The 20634-nt window shown below is 44.4% G+C and overlaps 1 protein-coding gene across 3 annotated transcripts; it reads right to left on the bottom strand.

Annotated features, from left to right (window-relative positions):
- Positions 1-5898: 5898 nt before the first annotated feature.
- Positions 5899-15878, bottom strand: MID1IP1 (MID1 interacting protein 1). 3 transcript variants are annotated; one of them, XM_089511838.1, is made up of 3 exons: positions 15820-15878; positions 11966-12075; positions 5899-10486 (listed from the first exon to the last, which is right to left on the bottom strand). In XM_089511838.1, the coding sequence occupies exon 3, from the start codon at positions 9986-9988 to the stop codon at positions 9455-9457; it is 534 nt and encodes a 177-aa protein (XP_089367964.1). In that variant the 5' UTR covers positions 9989-10486; positions 11966-12075; positions 15820-15878; the 3' UTR covers positions 5899-9454. The 3 variants fall into 3 exon arrangements, with proteins under 3 accessions (XP_089367964.1, XP_089367965.1, XP_089367963.1); XM_089511839.1 differs by lacking the exon at positions 15820-15878 and having other exon boundaries at positions 11966-12117; XM_089511837.1 differs by lacking the exons at positions 11966-12075; positions 15820-15878 and adding an exon at positions 11621-11858.
- Positions 15879-20634: the final 4756 nt, after the last annotated feature.

Genomic DNA, 20634 nt, shown 5'->3' with positions numbered 1-20634 from the left:
TGGCTTTGGGAGGATGGTGAAGGGAGGCTGGAGACTTTCATACTCAGGCTGGAGTGGTATGTCTGCAGTAAATCATACAATAAAATTTGAGCTGAGGGGAAAAAAATAAGATTTCACCCTAGCCAGTCCTACCATAGCTATGTTTGCCTGCCTACAAGAGGCAAGGTAAACACCGGCTGCCTGCAAAATCCCCTACTGAGCATGCAAGAGGTAAAGGGAGAAAGCAGATGAATTTTCCTCACCAGCTTCCCCCAGCATGTTAAAAGTAAATATAGATCTGTAAGTCTGGCCAGCAACATGGAAATCATATGAAAAGAGGCTGGTGTAAACAAAACAAAAAATCCCTGGGTGGATTTTGGAAGAAACATTCAAGTTTTTTTTAATGTTCAGAATATTTTTGTTTACTTATGCAAGGCTTTCCAGGCCTGTTTTATTTCAAATGTGCATATTATTAGTTTTGAATCAAAAGTTGGCTGAAACATGTTGAACTACTTTTTCTTTTCTTTTCTTTTTTCCCTTTTCTTGGAGTGTAGGAACCTATCCCTGTTCTTTCCATGTTATTTCTGCCTCTAGTACCAGATTTTCTGTTAAAGCAGCAACATCTACTTCTTTAACTTGTGTATACTTATATTAGAGGATGAACTACCTGACTGTTGTATTGGTGACCATGGAGGATATAGAATGAAGGTATGTGTAGCTGCTTTGGATCATACAATGTTGTTGCAGGCAGACATTGTCAACTACATCCAGCAATCCTTTTGCACCATGGCTTCAAGATTCACTGAACCTAGAAAATCCTGTTTTTCATCACCAGATTTTGTAATAATTTTCACTGTTACACGATGTTTCTCGATTCTGGTGTGATCCATAGTGTCAGCCCATCTCAGGGATGTTGCAAATGCATCTTCAGTCAATGTCCTGGGAAAGCTGTATCATACTATCCCCTAGTATGCCACACAGAATTAATTGTCATAATCAGGGGAGTGGGTTCTCAACTTGCCAGCTATACAGGGAAACTCTGTCCTCAACTGTCATAACAGAAAGCTATTTTTCTTTTCTTCTCCTTCTCCTATTTTTCTCTATATCTTGTCAGTCTCTTCATTTCTTGATTCATTCTGACTGTCTTTCTCATGGCTTCTCATGCAGTAGGGAGAAAGAATTAGAATAAACTTGCATCCAACGTATAGTGAATTGAATGATCAAGTAGTAGCTCTTGGGTAGCTGAAATGGCATGTGTACAAATTTGAGGGAGGCGTAACATGATTGGAGGGATTCTAAAGTCTGCAGAAATACCCCTTCAAAATATCCTTTGGAAAAAGAGTGGTCCAAGCTACAAAATCATTCATAGAGAACTTAATATATGTGTTAGCCACAGAATGCTGCCTAAATACTGGATGAAGTGGGAAACCATGGGACCTTTCATACCACACAATTATAATGCTATGGTTCCACTTTAACTACTTTGACAATATCCTATGGAATCCTGGGATTTACAGTTTAGCAAGGGTTTCTTAACCTGTGCCTCATCAAACTACCAACACTAGGATTCCTTAAATTGCAACTATGGTGGTTAAAGTAGAATCATATAGCACTATAATTGTGTGGCATGAAAAGGCTCTCATAGTACTGTAACTGGATTATATGAAAGAGCCCCCAAGTGAAGGGAGGCTAAAATAGAGTAGTGGCTCTCAGACTGTAGGGTGGGATGCCCAAGAGGGTGAGACTTGGAGGCCCCTCCACTTTCCAAACCTTTTCTCTCCTGGAGGGAAAGAGGAAGACAAGGAGGGTACTTGGAGCAGCCTCTTCTGCCTGAAAGAGGTGGAGAAGGAGGAAGAGGAGAGCAGGGAAACTTGTTGGATCATGGCCTCTGGTGGGGCTCATCCTGAGCCACCGCTTTTTCTTTGCCCCATCCCATCAGTGCCCTAGTTCACAGGATGGGGTGCTGCTGCATGAATATATTCCTGTATATCATGAATATTCATAGATTTATGAATGAAAATATGCACATTAAACAAACAAAACCTTTTCATTAATTTACTACATTGAATGGAGGAAGGAAAAAATGTCCACATGTAGATGTGAAGGGGGTCACAAAGGCAAAAAGCTTGAGAACCACTGGAATAGGGTAATCTGAAAGAGAGCATGGCTGGCAGAAACTTTGCACAGGAGCACTCTACACTCCCTCCACCCTTTGTCTGCATAAGACCTACTTCTATACTCCGTAAAGCCTAGTAAAGTACACTTGACTCATAGCTAAATGGACCTTCCTTATACTCTTTGAATTTTTTTTATTTCTTTGTTTTACTTCCACTCCTATTTGTCAAAGCAGACACACACACTATCCATACATTCCTGTATCTGAGGCATAATTTATGGCTGTGCACAGATGACTGTTTCGGGAATCAAGAGAAATCAGGTCATGGCATTCTGTGAACGAGGACTTACACCATTAAGACTAGATTGTCAAATCACTAGGTGGGACCATCACATTTAAACAGACTTCCAAAATCAGCATCTATCCTGGATAATAGAATCTCTTTTTTAAATGATGTCTGCATTTATTTTCTGCTTTGGCAGGCTATTATGAGACTGAAATGTAACTAGAGATAGTGGGATGCTTTATGTTATTCTTCCCTCTGACTTTCAGAATATTTTTCATTTGTCATATTGTCTCTGAAGGGCTTAAAGAAACTTGAGCCTCCAACAGCTCCCTGGGCAAGCCCTAACCATCTGTGATCAGTGGGTATTCTCCAACTGCAAACAGTAGGAGTCCCATTTAGCTAGCTGCCAACCCCAATTCATATTAAACTTCTTTTTAATGTTTTGAATGCCTCTGCATGAGAAAGAACATGGGGGATCAGACTCTGCAACATTTTAAACATTAAATATCCCATTTATCTTTTATCTCCAATGAAATGAGGTGAGTATTGAGGTACATATGAACAGCAACTGGCTGTTAATGCAATACCCATAGTTTCTATCATAGAAAACATGGAGGGGTAGCTCTGTTGGCCATTTAGAAAATTCAAACAAAATTCCACCAAACAGTGATACCTTTACTGGCCAACCGAAATGCACAATATACTTGTTGCATGTTTTTGAAGATCCATGGCTGCTTCTTCAGGCAAGGTGTTACAAACAAAACAGGCCCTTCCCCTTGAAGGTCCTTTTTTTTCTTCTTCTTAAATTTGGATTGGATTGTCATGTTTTACCTCTACACCTACCAAAATATTCCTGATGCAAAAACATGGAGACTTCTTCAGAAATCCATTGTTCTCTACTACAAAGAGGCTTGCGGCCTTATAGGAATAGACATGCTGGATTGTAAGAGAAGAGTCCCTGTTGAGATGCAAATGGATTTTAAATTCCCTGGACTTTGAAAATCTCCCAGTTGCCACATGGCCAGAAGGGGAAGGGCCAGCCTGCAAAAGATACCCTCCCCATACCATTTTAACTAAGGACAGAAACAATATAATATAGGTATCTAACATCTCCAATTGCATTTCTCCTCTTTTGTTTGTAACACCTTGCCTGAAGAAGAAGCCATGGAGCTTCGAAAGCTTGCAACAAGTATATTGTTCATTTCAGTTGGCCAATAAAGATATAACTGTTTGATGGAATTTTGTTTGAACTTTCCATCATAGGTTTGAGAAACCATATCCCCCATTTACATAAGGCTACAAATCACACCTTTAGGAAAGCACATAGCTTTCTAGAAAAGGGTTTTATTCGTTTAGTTATATAGCACCATTTGAGTTGATGGTGCTTTAAAACAACAACTATGTCAGATTGCTGCCCAAAGGGGCTTATAATCAAAAAGAATCTCAGGAAAACAATGGAGGGAAGAGGGAAAGGCATGGCTAAGATGAGAACAAATATGATTCCTCAGAGTTCTTCATTAGATTAGACCAGGGGTCGGCAACCTCCGGCCCACGGGCCGAATCCGGCCCGCGGGCACCTTTCCGCCGGCCCCCGGTTCCTCCTGCCGCCGAAATCGCCACCGATTTCGGCGGCGCCCATTAAGAGGCCCGCTGCGGCTTCCGGAGCCCTGAAATGGGGCTCCAGCAGCCGCACCCGGCCTCTGGGAGGCCCACTGCAACCTCCAGAGTCCTGAAACGGGGCTCCAGGAGCCGCACCAGAGCTCTGGGAGGCCCATTGCCATTGCTGGGGCCCTCCAGGAGGGCTCTGACGGTGGCAGCGGGCCCCTGGGAGGCCAGTTGCCATCGCTGGGGCCCTCCAGGAGGGCTCCTGTGATGGCAGCGGGCCTCCCAGAGGCCCGTTGCCTTCGCTGGGGTCCTCCAGGAGGGGTCCGACGGCGGCAGCGGGCCCTTGGGAGGACCGTTGCCTTCGCTGGGGCCTCCAGGAGGGCTCCAACTATTTCTAATAAAGGTTATTTCTTTAGTATTTTTCTTTTGGACAATTATGGATTTCACCCTCATTATTTTGTGTATGTGTAGATGGAACATCAGTTCACAGGATCCTATCAGGTATCCCATTCTCTCCAGGCAATCTAGAAAGGCATTTGCCTATGTTATGGTTTTTTAATGTGATTCTTAGTTGCATATTTTATAGACTTTAATAAACAAAACCATAAACAACCCATTCTTTCATCAGATGTTTGAATAAACAGGTTGTCTGTTTATACCCACTTTCTATCGTTTGTTATACATCTTCTTTTTTCTTTCTTTTCAAAGGACCGCATACCCAAATAAGCCAGGAATTTTCCCCCCACTCATGTCTATGTGTCTTCAATTTGGGTGCCTGGAGACTACAATGGGTACAGCTGTTGAGAAACAACTATTTCCAGGTGGCTCAACTGCTGAGCAGGATTAGTCTAGGTTTCCTCCCAAGCAAAACTACAATGTCCCTGTGAAAAGTGAGTGACAAGGGCAAAAAGAACAAAGCAGCAACACGTTTCTAATCTCTGAGTTAACAGGTGAGGAAAGGGCTAAAGGAGGTGTTTCAACTGATGGTGGCTTACCAGCAAAAAGTATGGGAACCAGTTTGCATACCCCATTTTTGTCTCTAGCTAATGTGAAGGTTACATATACAATATGAAATATTTGCTACACTATTGTGTCTAGTAGTGGAATTCTTTAAATGGTTATTAGCACAGTTATGTCTACTCAGCAGTAAGTCCCATTGGATTCAATAGAACTTACACCCAGAAAACTGGATCTAGAATGTCAGCTTCTGGGGCCTAGTTCAGGTCTGGTGTTATGTTCCTTGCCATTACCTCTGACTTACCATGACTGTATCATACGGTTTTCTTGGCAATATTTATTCAGATATTTGGCACTGCCTGAGTGAGAGTATGTGACATGACCATGGCCACCCCCTTGGGTTCCAGGGCCAATCAGGGATTCAAACCCTCATCTCCCCAAGTCCTAGTCCAGCATTCAAACCACTGGACTGGACTGACTGTTTCAAGCGTCACAAAGCAAGGTACATTTGAACACACAAGAGTGGCAGTCTCACTCATTCGAGTGCCTATAAACCATCTATTTTATAAAGCAAGAACTAAAAAAAACCACTGTTTTATATGTCTGGACTTGTATGTTGCTTTGGGATCCTTGGGAAGGGCTGAGGTGAAAGGTGACTACTACTGTAAATATGTTTTATAATAAACTTAAAAAGCTCTCCAGAGGCTTAGCTATGTTTTGGGGAGAACTTTCAAATAAGACAATGGAACTAGTGTGCTTTACAGTTTGTTTGTTTTTTGCTGTAATGGTGGTACTGAACCTTTTTACCCTTCAGACCCCTCTTTAAATCAACATGAAGACATCTCCCCACCACTTGAGATAGTATATGAATAAAAATATTTTATTTACTGCATGTATTTTCATTCACACTCTCGTGTGTATTCATTTTTTAAAATGTTATAAGGAAATAACATCATTCAAATTAGAACAGCTTTATTTAAGTAAATTCAATATTTAATTCAACACATGTGTAAATTTTACACGTAAAAAGTTTGTGAAGAGGAGGAGGAGGGATCAGGGCCTCCAAGTCTCTCTCATACACCTTTTGTGCAACTCTCATGCCCTCCCCCCCAGGGTCACATCCCACAATCTGAGAACCATTGTGGTATAAGATGCATGAAAACTTATTACTGACTACATAGCCTGGGCTAGGGACATAGAACTGCTTCACATGATCCTGGATGCCCACTGAGAATGTCAATTAAAGAGTACCAAAATCCAGATGACATACATTACACAATCTCCTGAATCCCAGTGCTTTGTTATTTTGTCGGTATATGTCTGTTAGTCCCAATTAGAATAGACCTGTTTAATAAATGAGATTTTATGAGTGGACCTATCAGCAATTGACTCAACAGGTGTCCTCTAGGTGTTGTGCTTAAGCCTCTAGCTTCTAGTAGATGCCAAGAAGTTTGAGACTTACTGTGTCCATGAAATGAAAAGCAGCTTATTAAAGGAATTGTAAAGAAACCTTTAACAACTTTCCTTGAATTAATTGCAAATTTCATTTCAAATCATATTTTTAAACAGATGTACAACTGAATTTTTGAAAGTAAACAATAAAAGTTTTACCCTTCCCACAAGTATGAATGCTAAACTTTGGATGGATTATGTCTTTCACATTTCTCCCCACCCCCGCTTCGCAATTTAAAATGCAATCCAGAGTAGTGAGAAATTCATAGGCCTCAGCATGCTATTGAATCAGAAGACAGGAAAATATTTATAACCAAATGTCTAAAGTATTTATACATTTGCAGCTTAATTCCTCTTCAGGCAAATGAGACATTTTGGTCCTCCAAAATCATATTTTGTTGCAGAATTCACACAGAACTATACCTACAAGGCAGTCTTTTTATTACTGCATTGTCACCTGACACCCACCACATCCCCAATTTAACAGCTAACAGTCATGTACAGATGCTGATTTTGTTTTGTTATCTGAGACAAAAAAATAGGTGGAATTAATTTATCTCAGTATATATGTGGCATTTGTGTTGGTTACAGGTTGTTGTTTTTTCTGGAGAAAAGGAAATGAAGAAGGAGGGGCAGAGAAAGAAAACCAGGGCTGGCAGCTACTCAGAACAAATGCTCCACCTCTGATGATCATGCATTTCCTAACTGGGGATGTGGGTACTGAGGAAATATCCTTGATTCTGTATCCACAAACACTCCTGTGGATGTGGGACTTTTTCATATTAAGCAATACACTGCAATTCTCATTGGGAACCAAAAATATTCCAGATTAAGGCACTCAGTGCAATTTTTTTAAAATCTGGCTGGACAAGGGTTTAAAGGGTTTACATCATTATAGGGTATTTTTGGTTTTAAAAGTGCAAGATTTGAAGCTTTAACTGTAACCTTGAAATGGACCAATCAACAACTCAGTTGTGAAAAGAAGGTTTAAGAGGATTGTGGATTAAATAGGCTGTGTATTAATACAGTTACACTGGACTGCATGTATGTTTGTGTTCAGAAATAACAGGAAAACGTATGTCCTTATTCATATAATTTCTATTTTAGCATTATTTCAAGTACAAAACTTAAGAAAACATATCCTGATTTAAATTAGAAAATCCTACACAAAATGGAAATATTCCAAAACACTCACCCCAATAAAATACATCACTTGTATAATTCTGGTAAATTAAATCTGATTACTTGTAAGGCATATTTTAAAAAAATAATTTGCTTTTTAAAAATATTGTGATGTATATCCATATGCTGTATAAACATCTTGCACTGGGTCAAATTGCTGACTTGCGTGGGGGTGGGAGCAGCACTTTGTTGAGGTACTTTGTCTTTTAAGTACCTGTATATGTTATTTTAAAAGCATCACTTTGAACTGCTTTTATGAGCTTGTACTATAAATAAGTGACATTTACTTTTCCCATACCCAGTTTACCATGGGCACAGCAGCCATACATGTGGATAAATTGTCATTTACATTTTTTAAAAAACATGCTGGATTATACTCAGTAAACTCATTTCAATCTCCCAGGGGTGTAGCAGCCATACATGGTGGGATTCCCAAAGGGCATAACTGAACTAAGTTCACAGCCCTTCATACAGGAGAGGGGATGGCCTGAGTAAGCATGTCGTTGCCATTTTGCTGAGGCACAGCAGGTCTGGATATGGATAATGCCTGGGATGTCCCCTGACACATCATCTTGAATTCCATGGCAAATGAAAGAAAGGTAATATATACATGTACTAATAAAACAGTAAAAAAAAAAGACATAGTGGCAGTCTCACAGGGAGAAGGAGCAAGTGAGGAACGCAGAGCTGTTACTCCTGCAAATACTGCTCCTGTATTGGAGTGGATGAAGCCCTTCTTTTCACAATGGCTTGAAAAATTGCATCATGTCTATAATCTGTGTATTGTAAATGTTACCATTTAATTCAAGTAGAGGCACAGTATAAAAACAGCTACATCCATTTCAGTCAATATATTTGCTGTTTTATTTTAGAATATACTCTACATCTGGATAAAAAAAGTTTTAAATAATTCTCAATGCATGTACAACAGTGAGACCCTCTCCCCTTCCATTGAAGCATGGATACATATTAGAGAACTGGTTCCATCCTCTGCAACAAAATATAAATAGTTCTTCAGTGGCACAGTTGCAGATTCATATTAACCAGTTGTACATAATAGGGAAAGTGCCTTTATTTAAGGAGGAACAAAAACTGTTCACCCTCCTTGTAAAAAAGAAAAAGGGTTTTAACTTGTATTGATGAATGTTCATCTTTGTGCGTTGATAAAAAACAAGAACCCTACAGTTCTAAGAGCATGCAGAGAAGGTAATTCTTGGGCTTTATATACATACATATTAATATTACAAAAGTAGTGCAAAAACAGGAAGAGTGATGCAATTGCCACTACTATTGCCGCCGCCGCCACTACCACACGCATGTGCACAGCTTTCCAGTGACTACAACCACACTCTTTCAGGGCATCTGCACATCATACGGTGCCATACCAGTGTCCTCAAAATCTGCTCTCTTTACCCTTGGCCACCTAATTATGCTCACTTACACTTTGGCAGAGCGCATCGCCCTGCCTCTCCCTGAACATCCACAGCTGCCAACAGCAAAATGCCACAGGATGTGTTTAGCATGAAAAAAATAATGTCCTCTTTGTATCCCATGCTCCTGGAGTCACATCATTTTGACTCACTCTCTGAATCTCACAACTGACCTTATTGCAATGGTCTTCTCCACCCTAATTCCTTCTTCCAGATCACAGAATAGCAGCCCCCTCCCCATATACACAGACATATGCACAATCCATTCATTCACACAAACACACACCTCTCAGTTGCTAACATTTCCCCCTAGCCCTTCCCTAACTCCTCCTCCTTCCCCCCACCACTCTTCCTGACTCCCTCAAGAGGGTGGCAAGCAGGCAGGGAGGAGAGCAGGAGGGCAAGTCTTTCCCCCCCTAGTAATGCCCTCCCCTCCCTGGCAGTGGTTCAGTGGCCCCAGGTGCTGACCCCAATCTCCTGCTTGTATCGGTTGGTGAGCACGTTGGCCTTGCGGGTGAGTTTGGAGAGGACCGTGTGGAGTCCGCTCAAGTGGTAGTGGAACTGCTTCTCCAGGTCCTCCTCAACCTCCTGGTCCTCGGGGATCCCCCGGGTGAGGTCCACAGCCCCGGGACCCCCACCCAGCTTGTCCTTCTTGCGCCCAGCCGCCTCCTCACTGGCCGGCTGCAAGACCCCCCACTCGATGTCATTGCGGATGGACTTGAGGAGGACATAGTGGCTGTACATGTCCCGGCAGGAGCAATAGGCAGCCCCATTGGGGGCCAAGGGGGCTTCCCTCTCCCCAACGCCGCCCCCTCCTCCGCCAACGCCGCCTGAGTCCAGCTCCTCCAGCAAAAGGGGGACATCTCGGAGGAGGCTGGGCACCATCACTGTCTGGTCCATGTTGTTCACTGCCCCGATGAAGCGGTTCATGGCATTGAAGAGGGAGTGCTTTTGGCTGTAGGAGTCGCAGATTTGCATCATCCTGGCGGGGAACCGGTCTGGCGGCTTTGCAAGAGGATGGGAGGCGAAGGAGCAACGCTACCAAGCAAGCAAGGAAGGAAGGAAGGAAGCACGCCCAGGGAGGATACACATACACGAGCTTTTCTCCTCCTCTCCTTTTATTTTGCTTCTCTGTTTCTCTAGCAAAGCAGGAAAGCAAGAAAGTGGATCCGGCTATTCCTCCCTCCAAAGGGTGAGCTATTGATTCAGAGCTTCCCAAGTCTCACAGACTGATATAAGTTGATATATATATATATATATATTTCCCTTCACTTCCTCTTCTTCACAGATTGATATCTTTTTTCCTTCTTCAAAAATGGGGTGGTTTTTTTGCCCCCTTGGATTGTTTTCCTCCTTCTTCTTCACCTCACTTCACAGATGGACTGTTTAAAAAAATATTGCTATTATTACAGTCTTATTATGCTCATTTCCCCTTCCTTCTCCGCTCCTCCTCAATTGCAAAAGACCGCTGGTGTGCCTCTGCAAAAAAAGAACAAAAGATGGCGGTGAAAAACCAGCTTCTTTGACCTCCCTTCAAAAAAGAAAGCAACCTCCCCACAGACTCCTTCTTTAAACAAAACCCTCCGAGCCGGCGTTGTTTTGGCACTGAAAGGAGGATGAGGAGAATACTGCTTTTCTGGCAGCCATGAAGGGAAAAGAAGGAAGGGCTGGGAGGGCTCCCAGGTTCCTCCCAGATGAAGCTGAGCTCAGAAACCCAGCCACCCCACAAACAACAAGCCCATTGAAACCCCTCTCCTCTCACTCACCCACCCACTGCCTCTTTTAGCCGGCTTCAAAAACCTTCCCTAGCCCACAGGCGTCCTCCTTTTCCAGGACCTGCCCTACACTCCCACCTTCTGTCCAAATTCCCCCAAAGGCCCTCCTTTTTGATGGAAGCCATATGAGTGCCTTTTTCAGTTTCTCTTTGGGCATCATCTCCTCCCTTTTTCTGGACTGTCCTCCTTTCTTCCCAGCCCAGTGACCCACTGATACCTCCTCCCCTTTTAGCCGGTTTCAAAGCCTTTCCCACCCCACAAGGGACAGGCACACCCCACACTTCCATGGCAAAAAGCACTGAGACAACAGACTCCACCCAAAATGGAGAGGGGAAAGCCCGACTTTATCGTGGTTCTCTTTTGGGGGGGGGGGGTGCTTCCCAGAACTCTCTTTCTTTCCAAGGCTGCATCCTCACTGGAGAGATAACCCGGTTTGGCACCGCTTTAACTCTTTGTCTGGCTCACGTCTATGGAATTCTGGTAGTTGGAGTTTGTTATGGGGCCCAAGGCTTAAAAGCGGTGCCAAACCGGGTTATTTCTCCAGTATGGATGCAGGCCAGATGTCCTCCTCCTCCTCCTCCTCCTCGCCGCCCAGGAGGACCAAGCAAAATGGAGGAATTTTAAGCACTCCTATCCTTGTAAATCCATGGTCCAAATGGAAGGCGTTTTGGGGGATTCCTCCTGGGCAGAAAGAAGGCAATGAAAGGGAAGGCATGCCCTGGAAAAGGAGGATGCCTCTGGTGCCCTCGGTGCCTTCCTTCCAAGCAGGGAAGGGAAAGCCCAAGCCTGGCTGGTTGGAGAGGATGCAATGCAGGGCTCCTGGGCCTCCCTCACTTACCCTCCGCTGCCAGGGCTGCCTGGTCCTCCGCCTCCTCCTCTCGCCGGGCTCCCATGCTCCGAGCCGTATTTATAGCCTGTATGTTAAAAGGAGAGGTGTTTCCAAGGGCCACCCCCTTGCAGTGAGGCGAGGAGGCGGGGGAGGAGGAGGAGGCGTCTCTCCACATCTGACACCGGCTTCTCTGGCACTCCCCCTTCCTCCAGGCAAAGAGGAGGGCATCCCAAGGAACGAGGAGGAGACGCAGGGATTCAACGCAGCAGCAGCATCCTCTCCCTTCTAGGCCTTCTCAATCCTGCATCTCCCCCTGGATGGGATGGAAGAGGCCTTGGCTGCCACAATCCATACCTATGCATGGCTTTTGTTGTTGAACCGTCTTAAGTCTGCATCCACACACTGCAGAAATGATCCGGGTTGACCCGGCTTTAACAGCCTTGGCTCAATAATGCTTGGGAAACCTGCGAATGGAAGGGAATTAGGGGATTAGTTCCAAAACACACTGCAGAAATGAGTCCATTCTGAGACCGCTTTAACTTGACCTGGTTCAGTGTGTTAGGGAATCCTGGGAACTGGAGTTTATTGTGGCACCAGAGCTCGCTCTCTCTCTCTCTCTCTCTCTGACAGAGAAAGCTAAATGTCTCCTCAAAACTACAGTTCCCACAGTTCCCTAGCATTGAGCCAGCCAAGGCAGTTAAAGTGGTCTCAAACTGGATTAGTTTTGCAGTGTGTTTTTGACCTACGTTAGGAATTAGCTAGGGAATGCTGGGAGTTTGTTGTGGTGTTTCTATTCCTGCTAAGTCAGTGTCCACACACTGCAGAAATGATCCGGATTGACCCTGCTTTATCTGCCTTGGCTCAATGCTTGGAAATCCCCACTGGAATGGTAGGGAACCTTGGGAATTAGCTAGGGAATTCTGGGAATTAGTTGTGACGTTTCTATTCCTATAAAGTCAGCATCCACACTGCATAGATAACCCAGTTTGACCCCGCTTTAACTGCCATGGTTCAGTGCTGTGTGTTCTGGGAATGGTAGTCTGTGGTGGCACTAGAGCTCTCTGATGAAAGAAGACTAAATGTCTCCACAAAGCTAGTTGGCAGAACGAGATAGCATTGTTGTATAGGGCGAGTATCCTGGATGGTTTTAATGTGGTTTTAATGTCATTAATTTTATACTGTTTTTAGATGAGATTTTTATTTTATTTATTTTTAAAGATATTTTTAGAATGTTTATTTGTGAGCCACCTTGGGTCCCTTTCAGGGAGAAAGGCAGGACAGAGATCAAATAAATAAATAGAGCCATGGCAGTTAAAGTGGTGCCAAGATATGAATGTGAGAATGAAAAACACACACATTAAAGAAAACAAGTATTTTTATTCATGTACTACTAAGTCAAGTGGATGAGGCAAGAAGAGGTCCACATGGATATGCAAAGGGGGATCCCAAGGGTAAAAAGTTTGAGACCCAAGGGGTAGGAGGTTGTGGGAAGCGAGATCAGTGCAGAACTGAAGGAGGTCCTTGAAATCGGCATCCAAAATTTCCCAGCAATCGCTGCCAAAACACACAAGAGGCAGAAATCCCTGGCATCTGTCGGAGGGAGTTATCTTAAAATAGAGCTGAACGACAGACTCTCTCAAAAAACTCACAGCTTTTTACTTCACATCCTGGAGTTTTGAGCATTTTTGCGTGCCTTCAGGTCGTTTCTGACTTAAGGCGACCCTACGGCGACCCTATCGTGGGGTTTTCTTGGCAAGATTCATTCAGAGGAGATTTGCTGTACCCATCCTCTGAGGCTGAGAGGGTGTGACTTGCTGAAGGTCAATCCAGTGGGATACCATGGTTAACTGGGGATTTGAACTCTGGTCTCCAGAGTCATAGTCCAACAGGGCTGTAAACTAACTCAGAGCCAGACTCCACTATATCCCTCCATATGGCTTCAGTTCTAGTGCTTTACATTTCATTCTTAATACAGTACTTTCCTTGATGTAGTTGCAGGGTGTCGATCTGTTTACTGTAGTCAAAAATAGTGGTAGCAGGAAGGGGAAAGAGTGTAGAAGGAAATGTCTGCATCTCTTGTTTTACTTCACAACAAATAATTTAAAATTCAGATTCAAATCTATGTCTATTTACTTGGAAGTACTAGAATAAAGAGGCATAGCCACGTTACTCTGGAATATCAGTATGCAAAAGGATCTTGTAGCACTTTTGAGATTAACTGAGTGAAAGAAGTAGCACAAGCTACATCTGAGGAAGTAGACTCTGGGCACATCTACACTGTAGAAACAATGCAGTTTGACACCACTTTAAGTGCTGCAGCTCCAGCCTCTGGAATCCTGGGATTTGTAGTTGTACAAGGTGTTTCACCTCCTCTGCCAAAGAGCACATGTGCCTCACAAAACTACAAATCCCAGGATTATGCAGGATGGCAATTAAATTGGTGTCAAAATGCAATATTTCTACAGTGTAGATGCACCCTAAGTCTACAAAACTTTATGCTTCAACTTATTTCCCTCAGTTAGCCTCAAAGGTGTTACAAGATCCCTTTGTGTACTGTTTACATGGAAGTTTTTTAGTTCAGTATGTGATGGTTCTCAATCATCGGTCCTCCAGGATGCTACAAGAGATTCCACCTTAATGTTAGGAAGAACTTCCTGACAGAAAGAGCCCTTTGACAATGGAATAGCTGCCTCTGTGGTGGAGTCTCCTTCTTTGGAGGCTTTTAAACAGAGGCTGGATGGCTATCATATGTATGTGTCTTGTCTTTTTAATTGATATGTTTTTAACTGATCACAGAATCATAAAATTAGAAGAGACTGCAAGGGCCATCCAGTCCAACCCCCTACCATGCAGGAAATCTCAATCAAAGCATCCCGACAGATGGTATTTGTTTGTTGTTGATCCCCTCCTTGATCCATGCGGAGAGGTGGATAAGAATCATTATTATTATTATCACATCATCATCATCTGTCAGGAGTGCTTTGATTGTGTCTTCCTGCATGGCAGAAGGATAGCCTTTGGACTAGATAGCCTTTGGGGTCCCTTTCAACTCTACAGTTCTGTGTTTTCGGCTTCAGCTCCCAGAATCCCTGGCCACTGATCAAGCAGTACAACACGCCTGGCAGACCAGTTGCAATAGAAGATATCAGTGGGATTCCTAGAGATGTGGGCCTAAATTTTCACTAGGACTCTCTGGACAATGCTCTACAAGGCACTCTCTCTCAACTTAATTGCCTCACAGGGCTGTTTAGAAGACAAATGTGGGCATTATGACCATCTTCAGTGCCGTGGACTTGCCAAGTTGGGCTATAAATGGAAGAAATACGTTAAGACAAGTTAACAAATTGTTGCACTTCACACATTCGCTCCAGTACAAGGAAAGCCTTTTGGAACACCTTTATTTCCATTTCTCCAGAGACAAGGGTGACCCTCCCCACCAATATCCAATATAACTTCAAAATAAAACAAAATCCACAAAAAAGCCATAGCTCCAGCCAGTTTAAATAGCCCTGTCTTTTCTCTAGATACAGCAGTGGTATGTAAGGCCTCTCCTTTTCATCTGCGTTTCTATTTGGGAAACCAAGGCATCATCCACACTGCAGAGAGCTAGGCTGCGTCCACACTGGAGAAATAACCCAGTTTGGCACCGCTTTAACTCTTTTCTGGCTCAAACTCCAACTCCCAGAATTCCATAGCCTTGAGCCAGAAAAGAGTTAAAGTGGTGCCAGACTGAGTTATTTCTCCAGTGTGGACACAGCCCTACTACTGTGGTGTAGTGGTCTGAGCGCTGACTACTCTGAAATGCAAGGTTCGAATCCCTGCTCAGCTATGTTAGTTGTATCTTGGGCAAGTCACACTCTCTCAGCCTCACAGGATGGCAATGGCAAACCCCCTCTGAATAATGTTGCCAAGAAAACCGCATAATAGTTTCTCCTTAGGGTCGCCATTAAAGTGGGAAACAACCTGAAGGCACACAACAACAACAACAAGAGTTCATTCTGGGTGAGGCAAATCTGTCAGCCCGGTTTCCCACAGCAGTGGGGGATGAGTTACCGGGATATTTTGATAACTTGATCAATAACAGAGCTTTATTTCAGGAAACTCTTCAAAAAGATGTTTATTAAAAAAAATTGGAAATCCTAAACAGAAATATATGTTAATGTCAACACAAATGGATCTAACATTGGGAAGTCAATCAAATGACCTACTTAAAATTTCGTTATTTGTAAAGCGTTTCTGTTTTAATTTGTATGTTTGTATGTTATATATATGTGTGTGTCTTTTTTCAACAATAAAAATGTATTTAAAAACGAGTGCATTCTGGGTGAGGCAAATCTGTCTGCCCGGTTTCCCACAGCAGCGGCCGGGGAGGGGGGAGGGGCGAGTAATCGGGGTATTATGTTCAAGGAGGAGGACGTCCGGTGGCATTTCACGCCTCAGATGCGTGAACAGCAGCCCTTGCCAAGATGGGCATGCCGACCCCGCATGCTCTACCAGGGAAGAGCTGAAGCGAGGTCACGTGACGGCGCGCGAAGCCCCAGGACCAACCGCCAAAGGGGCAAAAGAGGACACAGGCGCGCGCAGGCGCCCAGAAGCAATCTCTCTCGCGCGCGCTCCGGCCCCACAGTTAGCCTCATGCCGGGATCACCCCACAGCCTCACCTCCAGCCTCAGCCAATCGGCTCGCGTCCTGCCGTCCTCATATGCTAATAAGCCAGTCTCGGCGAGGCCCAATCAGAAACAAACACTTCTTTTTTTTCCCCTCCGCTCTTTCTGCTCCAGCGCCCGTGGCAACAAAGGAGTGGCAGCTGAAAGAGCAGCGAGGAAGGTCTCGCGGCAGCAGAGGGAAGAGGGGGGAGGGGGATGGGAGAGCATGGCGGCGCAGTGCGTTGCCCTGGCAACCTATAAACCACAATAAGCCCTGGCTCAGGGACATAATAGGCCCTTCTCTTTCACATCACTCTCCACAGCAGTCGCTCTGTACCGTATAAAGAGAACTAGAGCTCTTATGTGGCTTGAAGCCTGTGCGTCTCCTTTCATCGTTACACCCTTTCATAACACTTAACTGGGGGCGAAAAGGCACTTCTAAGTTGCTCACTATGGCTGCATTCACAATGGAGAAATAACCTGGTTTGACACCGCTTTAACTCTTTCTGGCTCAAGGCTATGGAATTCTGGGAATTGGAGTTTGTTGTGGGGCCCAGAGCGGAGCTCTGCTCCACCCTGGTCCCCACAACAAACTCCAACTCCCAGAATTCCATAGCCTTGAGCCAGAATGTTTAAAAGCGATGCCAAACCGGGTTATTTCTACCGTGTGTGTGCAGCCTGTAATATATTCCATTAGGTATCCCATCTTCCATTACCTGAACTAGAGTTTCATCAGAGTATCTGAAACTAAATCACCAGCATGCAATGGGAGTTGTTGTAGGCCTAAGTAGTAGTGGTAGACCCAAATTACCCTGTGGAAAGTTCTCTTGCACATACCCCAGTGAAATGAATGCACCCCACAGCAGATTATAGCCCATTATGTTTCTTGCATTGTTTTTAATTGGCGGTAAGTCTTTTCAGCATTGTCAAGTTACACTCTCTCAGCCTCAGGACAAGGCAGTGGTATACCTCCTCTGAACAAATCTTGCCCATGATAGGTTTGCCTTAGGGTCACCATAAGTTGGAAATGACTTGAAGGCACACAACAACAACAACAACAACAACAAAACTTTTCTATGGATGATATAGTTGAAAGGTGACATACTACTAATAATAATGATATATTGTTATTTCAGTGGGAGTTATTCAGAGGAATTCCTAATTAGAGCCCTTATCAGATGAGTCTGGAACTGGGGGTCTTCAGCACTGGGCGGTTCGAATTCACGTTATTTCGCACAATACCATCATACCAGCATTCGAATGGCCCAATCCGAACTCACGTGAATGCGCGAGATGCCGAACTGAATGAGTACTGGCTCCTCTTTTTGGAGCGTGTTGGCCAGTGCGCTGATAAGGGGATTGGCAATATCCTGGATTGGGGCTCTGTTCGATCTCAGTGCGAATGGCTCTGGTGTGACTACCCAATCCTGAATTCCATCGCAAGACCCCCAGATTCCAATTTTAACTTCCGGTGGGTCTTTCCTCTTGCCGGTTCCAGGGAAGCGGGGGGGGGGGGCGGTTCCAGCGGCCTCCTCCTCCTCCTCCCGGCTTGGGAGCCAGCATAAGCTGCATCCCAAGAAGGGAAGAGGCGCGGGGGGCCGCTGGAATCGTGGTTCCGGCAGCCTCCTCCTCCTCCTCCCGGCTTGGGAGCCAGCATAGGCTGCATCCCAAGAAGGGAAGAGGCGCGGGGGCCGCTGGAACGGCGGTGATCGCCGCGATTCTAGCGGCCCCGCGCCTGTTCCCTTCTTGGGATGCAGCTTATGCTGGCTCCCAAGCCGGGAGGAGGAGGAGGAAAAAAGCATCCCCATTTACTTAGATGGCCATCCAGCCTCTTTGACAGCCGCTGGAACTGGTCCTCCCCCCCCCCCCCCAGAATACATATTCACACACTCACACACACACACGTACAACCGGGCATTGCTAATTTGTTGCAAGGGAAGGTCATGGTAACGTTAAAACCAAGCAGGAATGTAGAGAGGAAACAGAGAGGAATGTAGAGAGGGCACGTTGTATCGCGATTGTTAATGTGCATGAGCTGGCTCTCCAGCTGTTTACCGGGCTGTCATGACGTGACCTCCCCTTTCACCCCGGAAGCGTTTAAGGTCACAACCCATGCAGGGCACCACTGAGCATGTGCGAGGGGGCCGATACGAATCGGCCAATCCTCATGTTGAGCACCGGTGTGACAAAACATTCTGCACTGAATGCACTTCGCGCGAATGCGTATTGGCCAATTTGAATCATGCCAATTCGGAGGGGGTCCCAGGTATGATGGTATTGTGCGAAATAACGTGAATTCGAACCGCCCAGTGCTGAAGACCCCCAGTTCCAGACTCATCTGATAAGGGCTTAGGTTTGGTGTGAGGCTTGGGGGAGGGTAAATAATACGTCTCTTAGAAGTTCTAGAAATCTTTCAAAACATGGATGATACAACTGGCACAGAAGAGGGTATGATATCTTCTGGTAATGTTCTACGTGTTAAGACTTTTTAAAAAATACTAGTATAAATAAAGTTTGCTTCTTTCTCCTTTCTCCTTTTCTTCTTTCTTCCTGCCTATAGACATGAACTCACACAGTAATCTAACCACAATACATACTCCTTTGCATTTATAATTTTTGGGGGAAATCATAGAGTTGGAAGAGAGCACAAAGGCCATCCAGCCCAACCCCATTCTGCCATGCAGGAAGACAGAATCAAAGCAGCCCTGACAGATGGCCAGCCAGCCTCTGTTTAAAAACCTCCAAAGGAGACTCCCCCGCTCTCTGAGGGAGTGTGCTCCACTGTCAAACAGCTCTCTGTCAGGAAGTTCCTCCTAAGGTTAAGGTGCAACCTCTTTTCCTGTAGTTTGAACTCATTGGTCTGGGTCCTATTTTCTGGAGAAGCCGAAAACAAGTTTGCTCCAGCCTCAATATGACATCTCTTCAAATATTTAAACAGGAACATATTATATATCAACACCCTCTGTGTGTGCACTTTAACAGCTGTGAAAATCATTAGAGTCTGTATTTTATAGGGGAAAACCATCAGAATGTTGCTATGGCTGCATTCGCATCACAGGATCAATGCAGTTTGGCACCACTTTAGCTGCCATGGTTCAGTGCTATGGAATTCTAGGAAGTGCAGTTTGTTGTGGCATCAGAGCAAACTACACTTCCCAGAATTCCATAGCATTGAGCCAAGGCAGTTAAGGTGGTGTCAAACTGAGTTATTTCCATAGCGTGGATGCAGCCTCTGTCTAATGTGATTCCTTATATCCGGCTTCTTTTTTTCCTAAGCAGTACTGAAAACAGAGCAAGAATGGTGTAGTGGTTTGAGCGTTGGACTAGAAGTCTGGGAAACCAGGGTTCAAAATCCTGTTCAGCCATGCAAACCCACTGGGTGATCTTGGGCAAGTCACACACTCTCAGCCTCAAAGGCAGGTAGCGACAACCCCCCTCTGAGCAAATCTTGCCAAGAAAACCTCGTGATAGGGTCTCCATAAGTCAGAAACAACTTGAAGGCACACAATAACAAGGCTGAAAACTACACATCCTTAAGACTGGCTTTGTTGGATATGATTCACTTTGTAGTCTTGGATGAGAATAAAATTATGTGAGCAGATGTTTCTGATCTGAAAATTAATAGTTACAAAGTTTATGAGTAGACTAAGGCAATAACTCCTACTTGCTCCCTCCCTAAAAGCTGTCCAGAGAGTGAACAATTAAAATGTGTCACAAAGTCAACATCCCCATTTTTTCTTTTAAAAAAATGTTCTATTGGGAAAGGGCAGAGCTACAATAAGCTCTTACAGTTGTGAAGCAGTGAGGAAGTTCACTTGTTGGTGGACAAGGCATGGCATTCTCTGGAGGAGGGTTTGTTTTTGGTTTTTTTAAGCTGGAAGACTTTGAAGTTTGCTGGGTGTTTTGTTAATGATCAAACTGCAGGTATCAAAGGAGGGACTGGGAACATGTTTGCCTAGGAGCTTCCTGCACTTATAATGGGATGGAGACAGTCTGGTATGAAACAAAAAGCTAGTATAGTGCAAGTGTAACTTTTATGTCAAGAAAGGAGCAGAGGTAGTTTTCTTGGCCATAGGAAACATTCTTATACCAGATGAGAAAGGCAATGCTGTTACTGGCCTGTTACAGACTGCCAAAATAAAGCTGCTTCGGGTCTCTTTGGAGGTATGCTGTTTAAATGATGCATGCATCCTAAGAATCCAGAAGCTGCACCAAAGCTGCACTCCAGTGCTTAGGAATGGCGTGTGGCTTTGGCGTGACCTCCGGACTCTTATTTTGGCAGTCTGTAACAGGCCACTGTATTAGCCAATTAAAGTTTATACACTTTTGTGATCTTCAGTTCCCTTCATAGGGTTTTTGTTGCTGTCCACCCTCGAC

This window comes from Sceloporus occidentalis, unplaced genomic scaffold (assembly GCF_023333645.1).
Source record: "Sceloporus occidentalis isolate IW3139 unplaced genomic scaffold, rSceOcc1.0.p SCAF_2, whole genome shotgun sequence".
NCBI classification, from domain to species: Eukaryota; Metazoa; Chordata; class Lepidosauria; order Squamata; family Phrynosomatidae; genus Sceloporus; species Sceloporus occidentalis.
This window is presented reverse-complemented; position numbering and strand designations above follow the sequence as displayed.

Bases quoted from the DNA above. Each gene is read 5' to 3' on its own strand.
- MID1IP1 (XM_089511838.1), bottom strand. From the start codon at position 9,988: ATGATGCAAATCTGCGACTCCTACAGCCAAAAGCACTCCCTCTTCAAT.